Source organism: Triticum urartu, chromosome 5 (assembly GCF_003073215.2).
Source record: "Triticum urartu cultivar G1812 chromosome 5, Tu2.1, whole genome shotgun sequence".
Taxonomy (NCBI): Eukaryota; Viridiplantae; Streptophyta; class Magnoliopsida; order Poales; family Poaceae; genus Triticum; species Triticum urartu.
The window spans coordinates 307,732,059-307,749,918 of NC_053026.1; the positions used below are offsets into that span (position 1 = coordinate 307,732,059).

The 17,860-nt window shown below is 43.6% G+C and overlaps 2 protein-coding genes across 2 annotated transcripts; both read left to right on the plus strand.

Moving 5' to 3' along the window:
* Positions 1-2,301: 2,301 nt before the first annotated feature.
* LOC125508745 (vacuolar-sorting receptor 1-like) lies at positions 2,302-6,432 on the plus strand. The gene is made up of 12 exons (XM_048673532.1): positions 2,302-2,847; positions 3,313-4,002; positions 4,086-4,174; positions 4,262-4,331; positions 4,422-4,505; positions 4,621-4,697; positions 4,803-4,884; positions 5,057-5,139; positions 5,233-5,290; positions 5,576-5,704; positions 5,919-6,025; positions 6,121-6,432. Exons 1-12 carry the CDS (start codon positions 2,526-2,528, stop codon positions 6,217-6,219), a joined length of 1,890 nt encoding a protein of 629 aa, XP_048529489.1. The 5' UTR covers positions 2,302-2,525; the 3' UTR covers positions 6,220-6,432.
* A 1,054-nt stretch (positions 6,433-7,486) lies between these two features.
* Positions 7,487-8,713, plus strand: LOC125508746 (chalcone isomerase-like protein 2). The gene is made up of 4 exons (XM_048673533.1): positions 7,487-7,660; positions 7,750-7,854; positions 7,940-8,092; positions 8,177-8,713. Coding segments are annotated over exons 1-4 (654 nt in total). The 5' UTR covers positions 7,487-7,659; the 3' UTR covers positions 8,572-8,713.
* The last annotated feature ends 9,147 nt before the right edge of the window (positions 8,714-17,860 follow it).

The following is a 17,860-nucleotide window of genomic DNA, read 5'->3' on the forward strand; positions in this document are numbered from 1 at the left end:
TGATTTCCCTGCGTACTGCGATGGGAATTTACATATTAATTCAAATGAATTATGTATTAAGACAATGATCTAAATCAAAAGGTACAACTTTTTTTAATGTAGAAATGTTGCATACTTACACTGCGTGTGAACGACGAGTATGCATGTGGTTTGCATGGGGCTATAAAATAGTAACAGTGGACGCTAACATGACACACTTGGTGAGGTAGAAGGCCGCATGTTGAGAGAATTAGAATTAGTAAGAATCAACTATTTATAAATAGTAGATTTAATGATTAGAAATTATTTATAATAGGACCATCCTGCCCGTGGGAGTTTCATGGAGATTCTATGTAATTATAATATGGCGTCACTTTTGCCAGCTCGAACTCTGTGTGTGCACAAAATCATCAAGGGAAAGGCTCAAATATTTTGTGTCTGATGACTCCGAAAGTGGAACCTAAAACTAATATTAAACCCTGGCCATGGCCACTGTCGGGTTTGGGTTCCCTATATATGGATGGGTTTGTTGAAGAGAATGTTGACAAAACTCCTCAAAATATCAGATTGTATTCGTAGCCGACCTTAACTCTAGGACGCCAATATCTAGTGTTTGATCGCCGGGAGCTGCCCCCAACGAATGAACCATTCGCTAGGGGATCTGCTCTGCTCGTCCGCTAGTTGGCAGCCCAGCGCGACCTCCTAGACCCAAAAGGCCCAGTTATTTTTTTAAATGCCACATTACAAGTTTCATTTTTTTGATTGATCCATATTTTCTTTCGCCATCCTAAACTTAAAAAACTGCCATCCTTTAGATATGCGCTCCTTGCCGGTATAAAATATGTGCTCCTTCGTCTCCTTAATTACCTTCATCTTCTTCTCCTTTCGTTCCACTCATGTAATTAGGCAAAGTTACTGATGTTATTCTCCCTATTCATCTTCTCCAAGAAAAAGTAAATTTTTATTGATCGGGTGTTCTAACAGCTTCTTCAAATTTAAGTAGTGGATCTGCGCCATCCGCGTTGTCTCCATGGCGACTCGGTGTCTATGCATGTTCCGATCAAATTTTCCATTAGTGTTGATGTGTCTAAGCATCCCCTAGAACAAAGAGAAAGAGAGAGAGAGTGTGTGTTGCATATATTTTGGAGGGTAACTATATTGGATTGGTATGTGCAACCCCAGAAAAGATTGTGGAATATACCACATGAATGGCGATTGGATTTGTATTGGAATCATTTTATACTATAGTATTTGTGCACGTGCTCAAATTTATGAATAGTTCATTCTATCATCTACATAATACATACCATATACATATTTGACGGTTTACCTGGGAGACTTTCTAATTCACCTTCATCGGTAGAACGGACCCAACACACTATGCCTCCTGACATTTTTTTTCAATGAGCTTCTACTATTCGATGAAAGAGTTTATTTATAATATTAAACATTATAAGCAACAAATTCCCGCAGCAACGCGCGGGTCTCATCTAGTTGACATTAAAATTTTCATCCTCTTTATAATAAATATCCCATTTCAACAATAATAAAAATGTCATGCTCTCCAAAATAAAACTGCCACCTGTTAATAATAAAAACTACCATCTCCTAATAATAAAATGCCATCCTTTTGACAAAAGGTAAAAGTTGTCATGTTACTAATAATAAATGACATGCTCTTAAAAATAAAACTGCCATTCTTTTAATAATGAAAGTGCCATGTAATTAATTATTAAAATGCCATGCTCGAATTAAAAACTGCCATGGGGGCATTGTAAAAACATGGGCAAAATTGTCATGCTAAATATAATAAAAATGCACATGACACATTTAGAAAAATATCGCCTCCAAAAATTATAGAGATTTTCGTTCTATCAAGCAGTGGCAACTTTCAGGATTTTGTTTGCAAATGAAATAACGAATTTAAAACAAAATAACTCGAATATATAAAAGTTGTTTGAGCGGAAAGTGTTCACAACCACCTCTCTAGCCTACCTCTCTGCTTCTTCTTTTTTTTGAAGGAAAAAGAAAAAAGGACGCTCGCCAAGGGATGAGCCACAACGACCACTTTCAGAGAGCTGACATGGTGTCGGATTTGCGTTAAGATCTGTGTGACCAAATCAGACGGCAGGGACATTGTTTGCTGAAACCTGGCTGAGGGTCGCCAATTATCTTTATTTTCATGTACTAATAAAACTTACTAATTCCACCAGAAAAAGGAACCAAAACAGAACAAAGAAGAAGTGTTCAACTCTACGACGCTTTGGGTAAAGAAAAAAAAACAAAGTAAAAGAGGTTTTACCACCATGGCCTCTACGTAGTCCGTACCCTTCTCCTTTCCCGCAACCATCTTCTCCCCTAAAATCTCCCCAACTCCCAACTCCTCCGCCCATCCAAATACCATAAACGCACTCCAACACCTTCCTCCGCGTCCTAAAGTACCAGTCTTTCCGCTAAATCCCGCTTATCCCCCCGTCTTTCCTCGCCCGTACAGCCCCCGGAACCAAGATCGATCCTTCCTCGAGGCTCAGTCGCCGGATTGGAGCATGAGGCTCCGATCCGCGCCGCCGGCGACGCCGCGGCTGCTGCTGTTGCTGGCCGTGCTCCTGTACGGCTTCTGCTGCTGCTGCGAGGGGAGATTCGTCGTGGAGAAGAACAGCCTCAAGGTCACGGCGCCGGACTCTCTTAAGGGCAGCTATGAGTGCGCCATTGGCAACTTCGGCGTGCCGCAGTACGGGGGCACCATGGTCGGCGTCGTCGCCTACCCTAAGTCCAACCGGAAGGCCTGCAAGAGCTTTGACGACTTCGACATCTCCTACAAGGCCAAGCCCGGGTCCTTGCCCACCTTCTTGCTAGTCGACCGGGGAGGTGAGCAGATTACTGTAGAGAATTGTTTCCTTTCCTTTTGCCTGCACGGATATAATTGGCCCTAGAAGTGAGATAAGTATCTTTTGTTAATTCGTCTAGTCTTTTCTGTGCGTTGAAAATTAGATCTTGGCATGTGATGATAGTGATTGAGCTGAATGTTAGTTGACCGGATTTCGTACAACGACGAAATCCCTGTCTTACAGTCTGGGTCACACTTAGAATCTGAAAAGCCTTTACCGTGAACACCTCCTGTGATTTCTTTAGTACCCATGTCACTTTCTTGGTGTTTGACCTCTCTGTGATGTTCCGCTGATTTTGTTTCAGCCGATTCTTGTTTAACATTCTTATTTGTCTGCTTGGCCATGTTGCATTCTACTCGGTCAATTAAAATATGCTCAATCATGTTGTGTTTAAGTAAAATATGCCGTTGATTACATAAAACATGGTTTTTCCTGTTCTATATAGATTGCTTCTTCACAAAGAAGGCATGGAATGCTCAGAACGCGGGAGTGGCGGCTATTCTGGTTGCTGATGACAAGGATGAGCCTCTAATTACAATGGATACACCTGAAGAGAGCGGAAGGGCTGATTATTTAGAGAACATCACCATACCATCAGCGCTGATAACAAAGAGCTTTGGGGACAGACTCAGGAAAGCAGTCGATGGCGGTCACATGGTTAATGTGAATTTAGATTGGAGGGAGTCCCTGCCTCACCCTGATGAGCGTGTTGAATACGAGTTCTGGACCAACAGTAACGATGAATGTGGTCCCAAATGCGACAGCCAGATTGATTTCGTTAAGAGCTTTAAAGGACCAGCACAGATACTTGAGAAAAAGGGATACACACAGTTTACTCCTCATTACATTACCTGGTATTGCCCGGAGGCCTTCACACTAAGCAAGCAGTGCAAATCCCAGTGTATCAACCATGGAAGGTACTGTGCACCTGACCCGGAACAGGATTTCAGCAAAGGGTATGACGGGAAAGACGTGGTGGTTCAAAATTTGCGTCAAGTATGTGTTTATAAAGTTGCGAAGGAGAATAAGAAACCTTGGTTATGGTGGGACTACGTGACCGATTTTGCAATCCGCTGCCCAATGAAGGAAAAGAAGTATACCAAGGAATGTGCTGATGGAGTTATCAAGTCACTTGGTATGTTGGTCTTTGCATCGCCTCTTTATTATCTTTTAAGGTGAAGTGTAGATAATTGTATTGAACGTGTTCATGATTTTCAGGACTTGATCACAAAGCAATAGATAAGTGTATTGGTGATCCAAATGCTGATGAAGAAAATCATGTGCTGAAAGCTGAACAGGATGCTCAGGTTAGTACTTGGTACTTTTGTATGATTTATTTCTTCCATTCACCCCGCTTGTGATCATGTTGTATCATAATGGACCGTCTTACATAGATTGGCAAAGGTGCTCGTGGTGATGTCACTATCTTACCAACACTGGTCATTAATAATAGACAATACAGAGGTGTGTGCTCCGTCCACCAATGCAAATAACTATAGCTACCAGCAAAGTTACGTGGTTCTGGTTGTGCTTATCCTAGCATTTGTTTCTCAGGGAAACTTGACAAAGGGGCAGTTCTTAAAGCACTTTGTGCAGGTTTCCAGGAAACCACTGAGCCTGCCGTCTGCTTGAGTGAAGGTTAGTGCATTCATGTCCATACCCTTTTCCTTGGTGCTGCTTTGTGAGTAGGGCAAGCATAACCTGTCTTGTATCCTTCTCTTAAACATCTTCAAATCTTGTTATCCAATTGTAGATATACAAACCAACGAGTGCTTGGAGAATAATGGTGGCTGTTGGTACGATAAGGCTGCTAACATATCTGCATGCAAGGTACTTGTGGTGGTCTTATCTTCTCTGCTAAGTTCTAGTTCATGGGATAACACTCTTCTCTTTTTAGCATATGCATATGATGTTACTTGTGTGTTGTATATGTAGGATACTTTCCGTGGTAGAGTTTGCGAATGCCCGGTTGTGAAAGGTGTAAAATTTGTTGGTGATGGCTACATCCATTGTGAAGGTACCTATACAAGGAAATTAGGATAATATTTTCTTTGTTTATTTTTCAGTATTGAAATAATGTCATGGACCATACCCTGCCTCTGATAGTACTTTCTACCACTCTAACCCTATACCCGAACAAGCAAGTTTAGTCTCATTGAATATTGTTATACCTGCCCTTGTTATTTTAGCTTCAGGATCTGGTCGCTGTGAGATTAACAATGGTGGATGTTGGAAAGAGACCAGGAATGGCCTGACACACTCTGCCTGCACTGTAAGTCATCAGTTCAGATTTTTGCTAACCTTAATGCTGCCACATGTATTATCTGAAATCTAAAGGCATATTTCTGGTGTTCATAACCTGCAGGATGGTGGCTGTAAATGTCCAGTTGGGTTCAAAGGTGACGGTGTCCACAAATGTGAAGGTAAGAGTCAGTCCCCAAACTCCATTATGCTATCACAAGTGTTTGTTTGCCGTGCAGAATTAGTAGCTTTCAGTGCGCAAATGTGAATATGAACCTATAGGAACAATTCTTTTGGACTAACCTGTAGGTTGTAGTTTTTAAAAAATAACAAAAATGTTTTGTGTTTGAGTGAAGAAATATGAATATCCACCTAGAATTCCGTCACAATCCAAGCACACTGAACATTGTTGGTCATATTATTGGCACTCCTTAGTTGCTGTGCTGATGTGAAATATTTTGTGCTAGATGTTGATGAGTGCAAGGAAAGGACTGCATGCCAGTGCAAGGAATGCAAATGCAAGAACACTTGGGGAAGCTACGAGTGCGGGTGCGGTGGTGGCTTGCTGTACATGAAGGAGCATGATACGTGCATAAGTATGTGCATATCTCCTATAACAAGCTTACTATTGCCCCAGCAGTTGCGCCTATATACTTAAGCTAATTAAACCTGTGATATTTGGAGGCCATAAGATCCCCCAAAATGCAGGCTAGCTATAATAATCTATATGATGCTCGCTCATCTTATTTGTGTTTGTTTCTTCAATAGATTATCTATTAAAAGCTTACAAAGTCAACACATTTTATTCAGGCAAGGATGCAGGAGCACGGGTAGGCTGGAATTTCCTATGGTTTCTATTGTTTGGCCTAGCGGCAGTAGGAATCGCAGGATACGCGGTGTACAAGTACAGGATCCGGGTAAGATACTTGTACAGATTGACTGTTAGACATGGACAACTCTAGGCTGTCGTCTAAACCTTGTCTGTACTGCTTTTTTTTCTCTACATATACAGAGCTACATGGATTCAGAGATCCGCGCTATCATGGCGCAGTACATGCCCCTGGACAACCAAGGAGAGATCCCCAACCATTCTCACCATATTGAGATGTGAAGAGCAGCAGCACAGTTGGTATGTTTCAGCTTATTGGAAGGATGATTAGAGGAAGAGAAGAACACTTGTCTTGCATATGTTGTGTGTAGCGTACTCGGTCAGACCATCCTGTAAATTCGTTGGTAGATCAAACTGGAAGAGAAGCACTTTCCTTGTATGGTGTGATCAGCTCTTCCTTTTCTGTTTTTTAATCGGAGAAGAGATGCCAAACCATGTCATGTGTGCTTCTTTTAACTACTAGGTTCTCCTTTTTAACCCATGGTGATGATTATACTAAATTAGAGATTTGTTAAACTGGATGTAGATTAGCAGTAGTTCCAGCTGTCTTGCGTTGGTAAAAGAGGAGGAAGATAAGAGTACACGGTAGTAGCTTAACATCTCTCTAAAGGCTAAGTAGTAGTAGTATAATAATAATTGCATACCAGTACTTGAATTAGAAAGGGTGGCTGGATCATGTTAGGTTGTTGTAGAGGCCACGTCCGATTTTGATTGCAGGGAGTGGGACTCTCCAACAAATTTTGGAAAGGAATGGAATGACCTGCCTCTGTGCCCACTAACCCTGCACGCCTTCTACACCTTACCCTGTCCCCGCCTTATATACGAAAAAACAAAAAGACAATGGTGGATGCAGGAAGATGCTAGCAAGTACTGTTTAAGCTCCATCGCAAAATGCGTGTCTTAGATTTATCCAGATACAGAGGTTGTATCTTCTACACCTTACCTTGTCTCTGCAAAATGCTTGTCTTAGATTTAAACAGATGGGGTGTTGTATCTTCTAAACCTTACCCTGTCCTTGCATTGCCTTCTGTACGAAAAAACAAAAAGGCAATGGTCGATGTTGTATCTTCTACACCTTACCCTGTCCCTGCAAAATGCTTGTCTGTCCCTGCCTTCTATACGAAGAAACAAAAAGGCAATAGTAGATGCAGAAAGATGCTAGCAAGTAGGAGTATTACCCTCATCCCAAAAATCTTGTCTTACATTTGTCTATATATAGACATATCTAACACTGAAACATCTAGACAAATCTAACCTCTGTCTCAAATCACCTGTCTTAAATTTGTTTAGATAAAGATGTATCTAACACAAACGTGTCTGCATACGGTAGAAAAATCTAAAACAAATAATCAGAAACGGAGGGAGCACGTAGTAAAAGGAGAACCATTTGCGTGAACGATTGTTGACCACGAGATGCACCTAACCCCCTAAACCCTCCGCTGTTTGTTTGGACGCTTACTTCAGTGGTAGTTGTATCTCACAGTCTCAGTACAGCCACATGTCCACCCCTGCTATTCCCACCTACCCCTACTCCACCCCCATCGCACGGAAGCACGACGATAAAACGCCCACGCTCTTCCATCTCTGCCATAACAAACGCAAAGCTGCTCCATCAACTTCCTCTTTGTTTCTCTTTCATCTGTTGACCTCTGCAAGAAAACAAGTAAGCTTCTCCAGTTCTACTCTTATTAACTATCATGAGTGAAAAAGAAAATATATTCAGCTTTTGATCGAATTTCGCTTGAACTGCAGTGGGATCGGAGCAGGAGAAGAAGGCCGCCGCCACGGTGGAAGTGGAAGGCATCCCGTTCCCGCGGGAAATCGCCGGCGCCAAGGCGCTCTCGCTCGTCGGCCATGGCAAGCACCAGAATCCTGGACTGACGAAACCGATACGAATGCATCTTTTTTTATTTTTGACGAAAGTAAGTTCTTCAACGTGCAGGCGTCACGGACATTGAGATCCACTTCCTTCAGATCAAGTTCAACGCCGTCGGGGTCTACCTCGACGTCGACGGCGCCATGGAGCATCTGCAGGGCTGGAAGGGGAAGAGCCAGCTGATGGAGGACGAGGCTTTCTTCGACGCCCTGGTCTCCGGTGAGACGATGGATGCATGACAATCGACCTCCGACAAGTGACGTTGGTCATATGTTTCTGACACGATGTTGCGCGTGCATGCAGCTCCGGTGGAGAAGGTGCTGAGGGTGGTGGTGATCAAGGAGATCAAGGGGTCGCAGTACGGCGTGCAGCTCGAGAGCTCCGTCAGGGACCGCCTCGTGGCGGCGGACAAATACGAGGACGACGAGGAGGAGGCGCTCGAGAAGGTCTCCGACTTCTTCCAGTCCAAGTACTTCAGGCCCGGCTCCGTCGTCACCTTCCACTTCCCGGCCACGCCCACCGCCGCGTCAGAGATAACGTTCGTGACAGAAGGCAAGGAGGAGGCCAAGGTGGCGGTGGAGAACGCGGCCGTGGCGGAGATGATCCAGAGGTGGTACCTCGGCGGCGAGTCGGCGGTGTCGCAGACCACCGTCAGGAGCATCGCTGATAGTTTCGCGGCAATGCTCTCCTCACCATGATTCTTTTTTTTTGAGGGCACCATGATTCTTTTTTTACAAGTGCTGCTTACCTGCTTTTGCAATAAATCGATAAGTCACGATGAAATATTTCAAAAAACACTTGCTGGCGAAGCCTTACCGGAACTTTGGCAAGTCGATCCAACGCTGTACATCCAACCATTTCTAAATTTTTCGATAAAGAGCACTTTATTATATAGAGTAAACAATTTAAGTATTACATCCGGTCTTTCATAACTAAGATACACATAACTAAACCAAATCCAATCTTATAAAAAAAGACGAAATACAAGTATCCATGGAAAAAGACTGTATGACACATAAACCATTGGAGGGCCAATCCTAAAATCATGTTGTCATCCATGTCGGTTAAAAGTATTTCTAGCCATGTTCTCCAAGCGTGTACACACTTCCGTAATTAAACACCTCTCGATTCTCCACATGTTGTGACGACCATAAACAGAGCGTACCAGTACATTTGTAGATAACCTACAAAAGAGAAATACTTTTGCCGTTAAATACTTTATCATTTGTACATAGCCAAAGCGACCAATTAACGGTAAGCGCTCCCACCCTGAGAAGAATTCTAGACCTATACTCAATCCATGTTACGAGTTGCCAAATATATTAGCAACACTATGTGGAGGATACAAGGCAAAAGCTACTTAGATGTCTGACCATATAGAATGAGCCAATTTGCATTGGAAAAACAAGTGTTTTATTGTTTCGCCATGATGACAAAAAACACATTGTGTATTTTCATGTCAATTCCTCTTAATAAGGTTGTTCTTTGTAAGAATGACTCCTCGACGAAGATACCACACAAAGATTTTATTCTTAAACGGTATCTTCATCTTTCAAATCTTCTTATTGTTATCAACTCGCACCTGTGACTGGATCAGAGCACTATACATAGAATCCGCGGTGAATTTACCATTCACTTGTAGGTTCCACCGAAATTCATTAGCTCCTGGTGATAGTTGTATCGTGGATAGTCTCAGTTAGAAAGTGTTCCATGATTCAAGTCTGGGGTCAATTAAATCTCTTCTGAACGCCACATTTGATGGAAAGGATTCCAAAACCGTGGCGACAGTATCATCCTTGTGATGCACAATATTGTATACAACCAGAAATTGTTCTCGAAGTGTAGTATTTCCTAGCCACTTATCCTCCAAAAATCTAATTTCCGATAATTAATCTTCAATAGCAAAGGATCCATAGTGGAAGAAGTATTTCTTCATATCCATTAGCCCAGCCGAAAAGTGTGAGTCCCTAGGCTTCTAATATACTTGGGATACTGCCTTTAAGCCCACATATTTTCTCCTTAGAAGGGTTTTCCATGCACCATTTTCCGTTGGCGGTTTAGATAGCCATTTCCCGAGGAGGCCGGTATTTTTTAACCTCAAGGGCATGAGTACCCAACCCTCCTTGGTCTTTGGGACGACAAACCACACTCCATTTAGCCAGTTGATATTTTTTTTCACTATCTCCTTGCCAAAAGAATCGAAATAAAAAATAATCCAATCTATGTAATACTCCTTTAGGCAAAGGAAGAAAGAAATCATATATAGTACCATATTACTTAGCACTGAATTTAAGAGGACCAATTTTCCACCCAGAGATAGTAGTTTACCTTCCCAACTGCTTAAGTTTTTTTGTAGTCTCTCCTCAACGTGTTTCCATTCAACATTTTTGAGTCTCCGATAATGTATTGGTATCCCCAAATAACTGATCGGAAACGGGCCTAACCCGCAGCCAGATAATTCAGCGTAAAGATGGGCCTCACCAAAACAAAACAATTCACTTTTATGGAATTTTATCTTAAGACCCGAGAGGTGTTCGAGTGCTGATAAAATTAATATCAGATTCCTTGCTTTCTCTAGGTGACGATCCATAAACAGAATCATATCATCAGCATATTGAAGGATAGAAAGTCCACCATCGACAAGGTGATCAACTACCCCATCAATTTGACTATCAACGTTTGGATGCTCAATCATGACAAATAACATATCAACCATTATATTAAATAGCACGGGCAATAATGAGTCACCTTGTATCAATCCTTTCTTCGTTTCGAAGTAGCGGCCAACGACATCATTGACTTTAATGGCCACACTACCTCCTCAAACAAAGCTATGAATCAAAGTGCGCCACTCTGTAGAGAAGCCTTTCATTCTGAGAGTCTGTTGAAGAAAATACCACTTGATTTTATCATAAGCTTTCTCAAAGTCAATTTTGAGGACTACCCCATTCAACTTATTCCGATGTAGTTCACGAACCATTTCATGAAGGATTACCACCCCATCTAGGATATTTCTACCTTGCATGAGAGCAGTATGGGAAGGGCGAACCACATGGTCAGCCATCGAGTTTATCCTAATCATCGCAACTTTCGTGAAGATTTTAAAACTAACATTAAGGAGGCAAATATGTCTATACTGTTGTATCCTTACCGCCTCATTAACCTTAGGCAATAAAATTATCTCACCAAAGTTTAGGCGAAACAAATCTAGTTGTCCAGCATGGAGGTGGCCAAACAAATCTAGAAGGTTCGGTTTGATAACCTCCCAGAAGTTCTGATAGAACTCAGCTCAAAAACCATTTGGACCCGAGGCCTTGTTGTGCTCAATTAGGAAAACCGCCTTCTTTACCTCCTCCTCGGAGGAAGGATCTGTTAGAAGGTTATTTTTCTCAAATAGAAACTTGGGGAATATCATCTATTCGGGACTCATCCATCGAGAAGTTACCCTCTTCTCGAGCCCCAAACAGATTTTTATAATAATTAGTAATATACAATTTAAGTTGCCCATGACCTTCAATCGTACTCTCCTCCTGTATAAGAGAATGAATAAGTTTCTTCGGGTGTATGCCATTGACTACACAATGAAAGTATCTAGTATTCGAATCCCCTTTGAGAATAAATTGAGAGTTTGAATGCCGGTACCATTTGAGCTCCTCTTCTCTCAGAAGTCAAGCTATTTGTGCATTTGATTGGCTCTTGATTGCAATTTCATGTTCAGATAGCGGTCGAACCTCTGCTAGAGCTTCCAAGTCGTCAATAATAGACGTGAGATGAACCTTCTCTTTTTTGAGGATACCCACAGTATGCCTAGCCCAACCACTAAGGAACTTACATATTGCATGTATTTTATTATTCCATTTGTGTATTGGAGTACGCCCAGCAACAGGTTTCTCCCACACTTCCTTGACCATATCATGAAAGCATCACGGAGAAGCCAACCAAGTTCAAACTTTAATTTGCGTATACTCTGTGGTCGTGGCAAACTAGTGGTTAGAAGATGGGGGCATGGTCAGAGAGAGCCTCGACATGAGGTAATGCATGCACAAAAACCATAGGGAATTTAGATTCCCATTTTCTATCTGTTAACATGCGATCAAATTTCTCGGATGTTGGTTTGGGAAGACTGTTTGCCCAAGTGAGTTTTCTCCAATGATGGAAACCTCTCGTAAATCAAGACTCTCAATAACAACGTTGAACAGGAAAGACCAATGACGATCAAACCTACCACGACTTTTCTCGTTTGGAAATCTTAGCAGATTAAAATCACCACCTATCAGAATAGGACATGGATTATATTTTGCCAGATTAACCAGCTCACGAAGAAAGTCGGCCTTGAATTCATCCTGGGCTGCACCATACAGAGCGACAAGAGTCCATGTGAATTTGTTGACTTTGTTATGGATATGGATTTTAATATGATATTTACCATTCGAACTAGCCAACACATCCATAGTCCTACTATTCACGCCAAGTAATATGCCCTAGAATGACTCCTAGGCGAACGTGAAATACAAGTGAAGTCTATGCTGCTCGAAAGACGGTTAATAAGATTCACGTCTACCCGTTTCTGAAATAGCAAAAAAAATCTAGATCATGCACCCTATTGCAATCCGCAATGAATAAATATTTAGCCAAGTCATCAAGACCTCCGCTATTATAAAACATGTCATTCATTATGAAGCAAAGATTTAGACATTTTGGCCCTCTTAGATGACTTTTGACCCTTTTTCGAACGAGAGGCTTTAGATTTACATTGGGATGCTGTAAGTTCATGCAACGAACTAAGCCTAGGTTCATCCAAGCCCACATCCAAATCCTCTTCCACTACATGAGCTAGGAGCTGGCTATCTACTGTGGCATGCTCCTCCTCCTCATCTAGATGAGGGGGATTGGGTTTGCTAGAAACCAGTTGAGTAACCTTTAATCGGCCATACTCCATATGACTCAAAGCATTAGTCAAAATAGAAATTTCCATCTCATTAGTACCTAGACTAAGACCAACATTATATAGGTTTGAAGCAATTGTAGTAATAGAGAAAATTAAAAAGACTTGGATGACAAGAATATACCTGTGTTGTTGAGGTTATGTGATACGTCTCCAACGTATCTATAATTTTTGATTGCTCCATGCTATATTATCTTCTGTTTTGGACATTATTGGGCTTTATTATCCACTTTTATATTATTTTTGGGACTAACCTATTAACCGGAGGCCCAACCCAGAATTGCTGTTTTTTTTGCCTATTTTAGGGTTTTGAAGAAAAGGAATACCAAACGGAGTCCAAACGGAATGAAACCTTCGGGAATGTGATTTTTGGAACAAACAAGACCCAGGAGACTTGGACCCTACGTCAAGCAACCAACAGGGAGGCCACGAGGTAGGGGGCGCGCCTACCCCCCAGGCGCGCCCTCCACCCTCGTGGGCCCCCTGTTGCTCCACCGACGTACTTCTTCCTCCTATATATACCTACGTACCCCCAAACGATCAGATACGGAGCCAAAACCCTAATTCCACCGCCATAACTTTCTGTATCCACGAGATCCCATCTTGGGGCCTGTTCCGGATCTCCGCCGGAGGGGGCATCGATCATGGAGGGCTTCTACATCAACACCATAGCCTCTCCGATGAAGTGTGAGTAGTTTACCTCACACCTTCGGGTCCATAGTTATTAGCTAGATGGCTTATTCTCTCTTTTTGGATCTCAATACAAAGTTCTCCCCCTCTCTTGTGGAGATCTATTCGATGTAATCTTCTTTTGCGGTGTGTTTGTTGAGACCGATGAATTATGGGTTTATGATCAAGTTTATCTATGAACAATATTTGAATCTTCTCTGAATTATTTTATGTATGATTGGTTATCTTTGCAAGTCTCTTTGAATTATCAGTTTGGTTTGGCCTACTAGATTGATCTTTCTTGCAATAGGAGAAGTGCTTAGCTTTGGGTTCAATCTTGCGGTGTCCTTTTTCAGTGACAGTAGGAGTCATTGTCGTGCCTGCCGGAATCGAAAAAAGGAATTTTCCTGATGTGGATCCCCACCTCCCGTCACCACAAAAAAGACACATCCGTGACATTTTGGGCCGAACGAATTTTTTTTGTCATGCTTATGACACTTCTATGACGATAATTGTGACAAAACCAGGTATCATCATAGATGTGGTGGGCTCCTACTTCTATGACAAAAAATCATGACAGAAAATGGGCTTTTCGTCATGGGTGGGCCGGAGACGCAGCTGCATGACATTCTTTGGGCCGTCCATGACGGAAAAAAACCGTGGTAGAAGCGAGGGCGAGGAAAATATCGGGGAGTTCCCAGTTACGATGGGTGGTCGGGGGCCGAGCGATGCGCATTTCTCTCGTACACGTACGCGCGTGGGTGCGAGTCATTGGGCTCTGACTGAACCCGAGTGAGGCGTTCGCCTACTGAACCCGAGCGATTGCACTGCAGGCTACGCGTTACTGAACCTGAGCGATCGATCGATGGCTGTTAACTGAACCCAATCGAGCGATTCCTTCGCTACTGCTGCTAACTAAAGCCGATCAATGCTGCCTCTGGATGAATAGTTACCATTGTTGGGGGGGGGGTTGGATGAACAGTTCATGGTGGGGGGTTGGATGAACAGGACCCCGTGGTGTTGCCGCTGGATGAACATGACCCTGATCGATCGAGCCGGTTGGGGGTGGATGAACAGGACCCCGTGGAGGGCTGGATGAACAGGACCCCATGGAGGGCTGGTTGAACAGTAGCCGGTGGATGGGCTGGATGAACAGTAGCCCGTGGAGGGGTGGTTGAACAGGACCCCATGGAGAGGGCTGGTTGAACAGTAGCCGATGGAGGAGCGGTGGAGGCTGGATGAACAGGAGCCCGTGGGTGAACAGTCGCAGGTGGAGGCTAGAGGAGGTTGACGGTGGATGAACAGTAGCCCGTGGAGGCTGGAGGAGGTCGACGGTGGACATGAACAGTATCCCATGGAGCCCCGGTTTGCAGTACGCCACACCCCTCCGATGAACAGGACCCCCATTTCGACCGTAGCGCTCCAACACAAGTCCGTTTCCTTCGTTTTGCAGTACGCCACACCCCTCCTGATCAACAGGACCCCGTTTCGACCATAGGAGGTCCAAGAGAAGTCTGTTTCCTTTGTTTTGCGGTACGCCAGACCCCTCCCGATGAACAGGATCTCATTTCGACCGTGGCCGGTCGAACACAAGGCCGTTTCCTCCGTTCTGCGGTACGCCAGGCCTCGTGTCGATCGGCTATTCCATCCAAGCCGGTTGGCTCCCGATGAACACGACATATTCCGCTGCCTCCCAATAAACACGACGCATTCCGTTGCCTCCCGATGAACACGACGACGCAGCTTCTCCGTTCCGCCCCAACCATGTACACCATACCTGGCCGTACGTATGCGCGAGTAGGCGTTCGAGACCCCGCCCGTATGTATGTACGTGGCCGTATTTACTTTCTTGCACCCTGGCTGCTGTACGTACGTGTACACGATATTAACTGGACTGCGTGACATTCTATGTGCGCGCCTCTACTACGACACGTGCCCTTCCTTACACGACCACGGTTCATCGCTGCAGCCTATAGACAAACTGATCGACCAGTATGTACGTACATGTTCACGACCAGAATGACAACGCTACGTATGCTTCGACCAGGTGGGTCCCGACTGTCAGGCACTTCCTTGCATGCGAAGATGTAGCTAGTGGGTCCCAACAGTCAGGGGGAAACATTTTTTTTCACGGAATACGGTGGCCTGTCCGGTGGGTCCTGATATGTCTCCATCGTATCTTCTTTTCCAAACACTTTTGATCTTGTTTTGGACTCTAACTTGCATGATTTGAATGGAACTAACCCGGACTGACACTGTTTTCAGCAGAATTGCCATGGTGTTATTTTTGTGCAGAAATAGAAGTTCTCGGAATGACCTAAAACTTCACGGAGAATATTTTTGGAATTTATAAAAAATACTGGCGAAAGAATCAACACCAGGGGGCCCACACCCTGTCCACGAGGGTGGAGGGTGTGCCCCCTGTCTTGTGGGCCCCCTGAGGCTCCACCGACGTCAACTCCGACTCTATCTATTCATGTTTGGGGAGAAAAAAAAATCAGAGAGAAGGATTCATCGCGTTTTACGATATGGAGCCGCCGCCAAGCCCTAATCTCTCTCTGGAGGGCTGATCCGGAGTCCGTTTGCTCCGGAGAGGGGAATCCGTCGCCATCGTCATCATCAACCTTCCTCCATCACCAATTTCATGATGCTCACCATCGTGCGTGAGTAATTCCATCGTAGGCTTGCTGGACGGTGATGGGTTGGATGAGATTTATCATGTAATCAAGTTAGTTTTGTTAGGGTTTGATCCCTAGTATCTATTATGTTCTGAGATTGATGTTGCTATGACTTTGCTATGCTTAATGCTTGTCACTAGGGCCCGAGTGCCATGATTTCAGATCTGAACCTATTATGTTTTCACGAATATATGTGAGTTCTTGATCCTATTTTGCAAGTCAATGGTCACCTACTATGTGTTATGATCCGGTAACCCCGAAGTGACAATAATCGGGACCACTCTCGGTGATGACTATAGTTTGAGGAGTTCATGTATTCACTAAATGTTAATGCTTTGGTTCGGTACTCTATTAAAAGGAGGCCTTAATATCCCTTAGTTTCCAATAGGACCCCGCTGCCACAGGAGGGTAGGACAAAAGATGTCATGCAAGTTCTTTTCCATAAGCATGTATGACTATATTTGGAATACATGCCTACATTACATTGATGAACTGGAGTTACTTTTGTGTCCCTATGTTATAACTGTTGCATGAGGAATCACATCCGACATAATTATTTATCATTGTTCCAATGCCTACGAGCTTTTCAAATATTGATCTTTTCTTAGTTACTTTTCCGTTGCCACTGTTACAATCACTACAAAAACTACTATTATTACTTTTGCCACTGTTACCTCTACTTCCATATTACTTTGCTACTAAATACTTTGCTGCAAATATTAAGTCTTTCACGTGCGGTTGAATTGACAACTGAACTGTTAATACTTGAGAATATTCTTTGGCTCCCCTTGTGTCGAATCAATAAATTTGGGTTGAATACTCTACCCTCAAAAACTGTTGGGATCCCCTATACTTGTGGGTTATCAGGTCTCTGCTGTCAGGTGGAGGAATAATTATTTTGCGCGCAATAAGGAGGCACTTCCTTGCTACTGTCATGGACCCAACTGTCAGCCTCTCCACGTACAATACTCTTCTGATGGAAGTCGTTCCTTGACCACGTTGACCACGTGATACGTCTCCGACATATCTACTTTTCCAAACACTTTTGCCCTTGTTTTGGACTCTAACTTGCATGATTTGAATGGAACTAACCCAGACTGACGCTGTTTTCAGCAGAATTGCCATGGTGTTATTTTTGTGCAGAAATGAAAGTTCTCGGAATGACCTGAAAATTCACGGAGACACATTTTGGAATTAATAAAAAATACTGGCGAAAGAATCAGCATCAGGGGGCCCACACCCTGTTCACGAGGGTGCAGGGCGCCCCCCCTAGGGCGCGCCCCCTACCTCGTGGGCCCCCTGAGACTCCACCGACGTCAACTCCAACTCTACATATTCACGTTCGGGGAGAAAAAAACCAGAGAGAAGGATTCATCACGTTTTACGATACGGAGCCGCCGCCAAGCCCTAATCTTCATTGGGAGGGCTGATCTGGAATCCGTTCGGGACTCCGGAGAAGGGAACCCATCGCAATCGTCATCATCAACCTTCCTCCATCACCAATTTCATGATGCTCTTCGCCGTGCGTGAGTAATCCCATCGCAGGCTTGCTGGACGGTGATGGGTTGGATGATATTTACCATGTAATCGAGTTAGTTTTGTTAGGGTTTAATCCCTAGTATCCACTATGTTCTAAGATTGATGTTGCTATGACTTTGCTATGCTTAGTGCTTGTCACTAGGGCCCGAGTGCCAT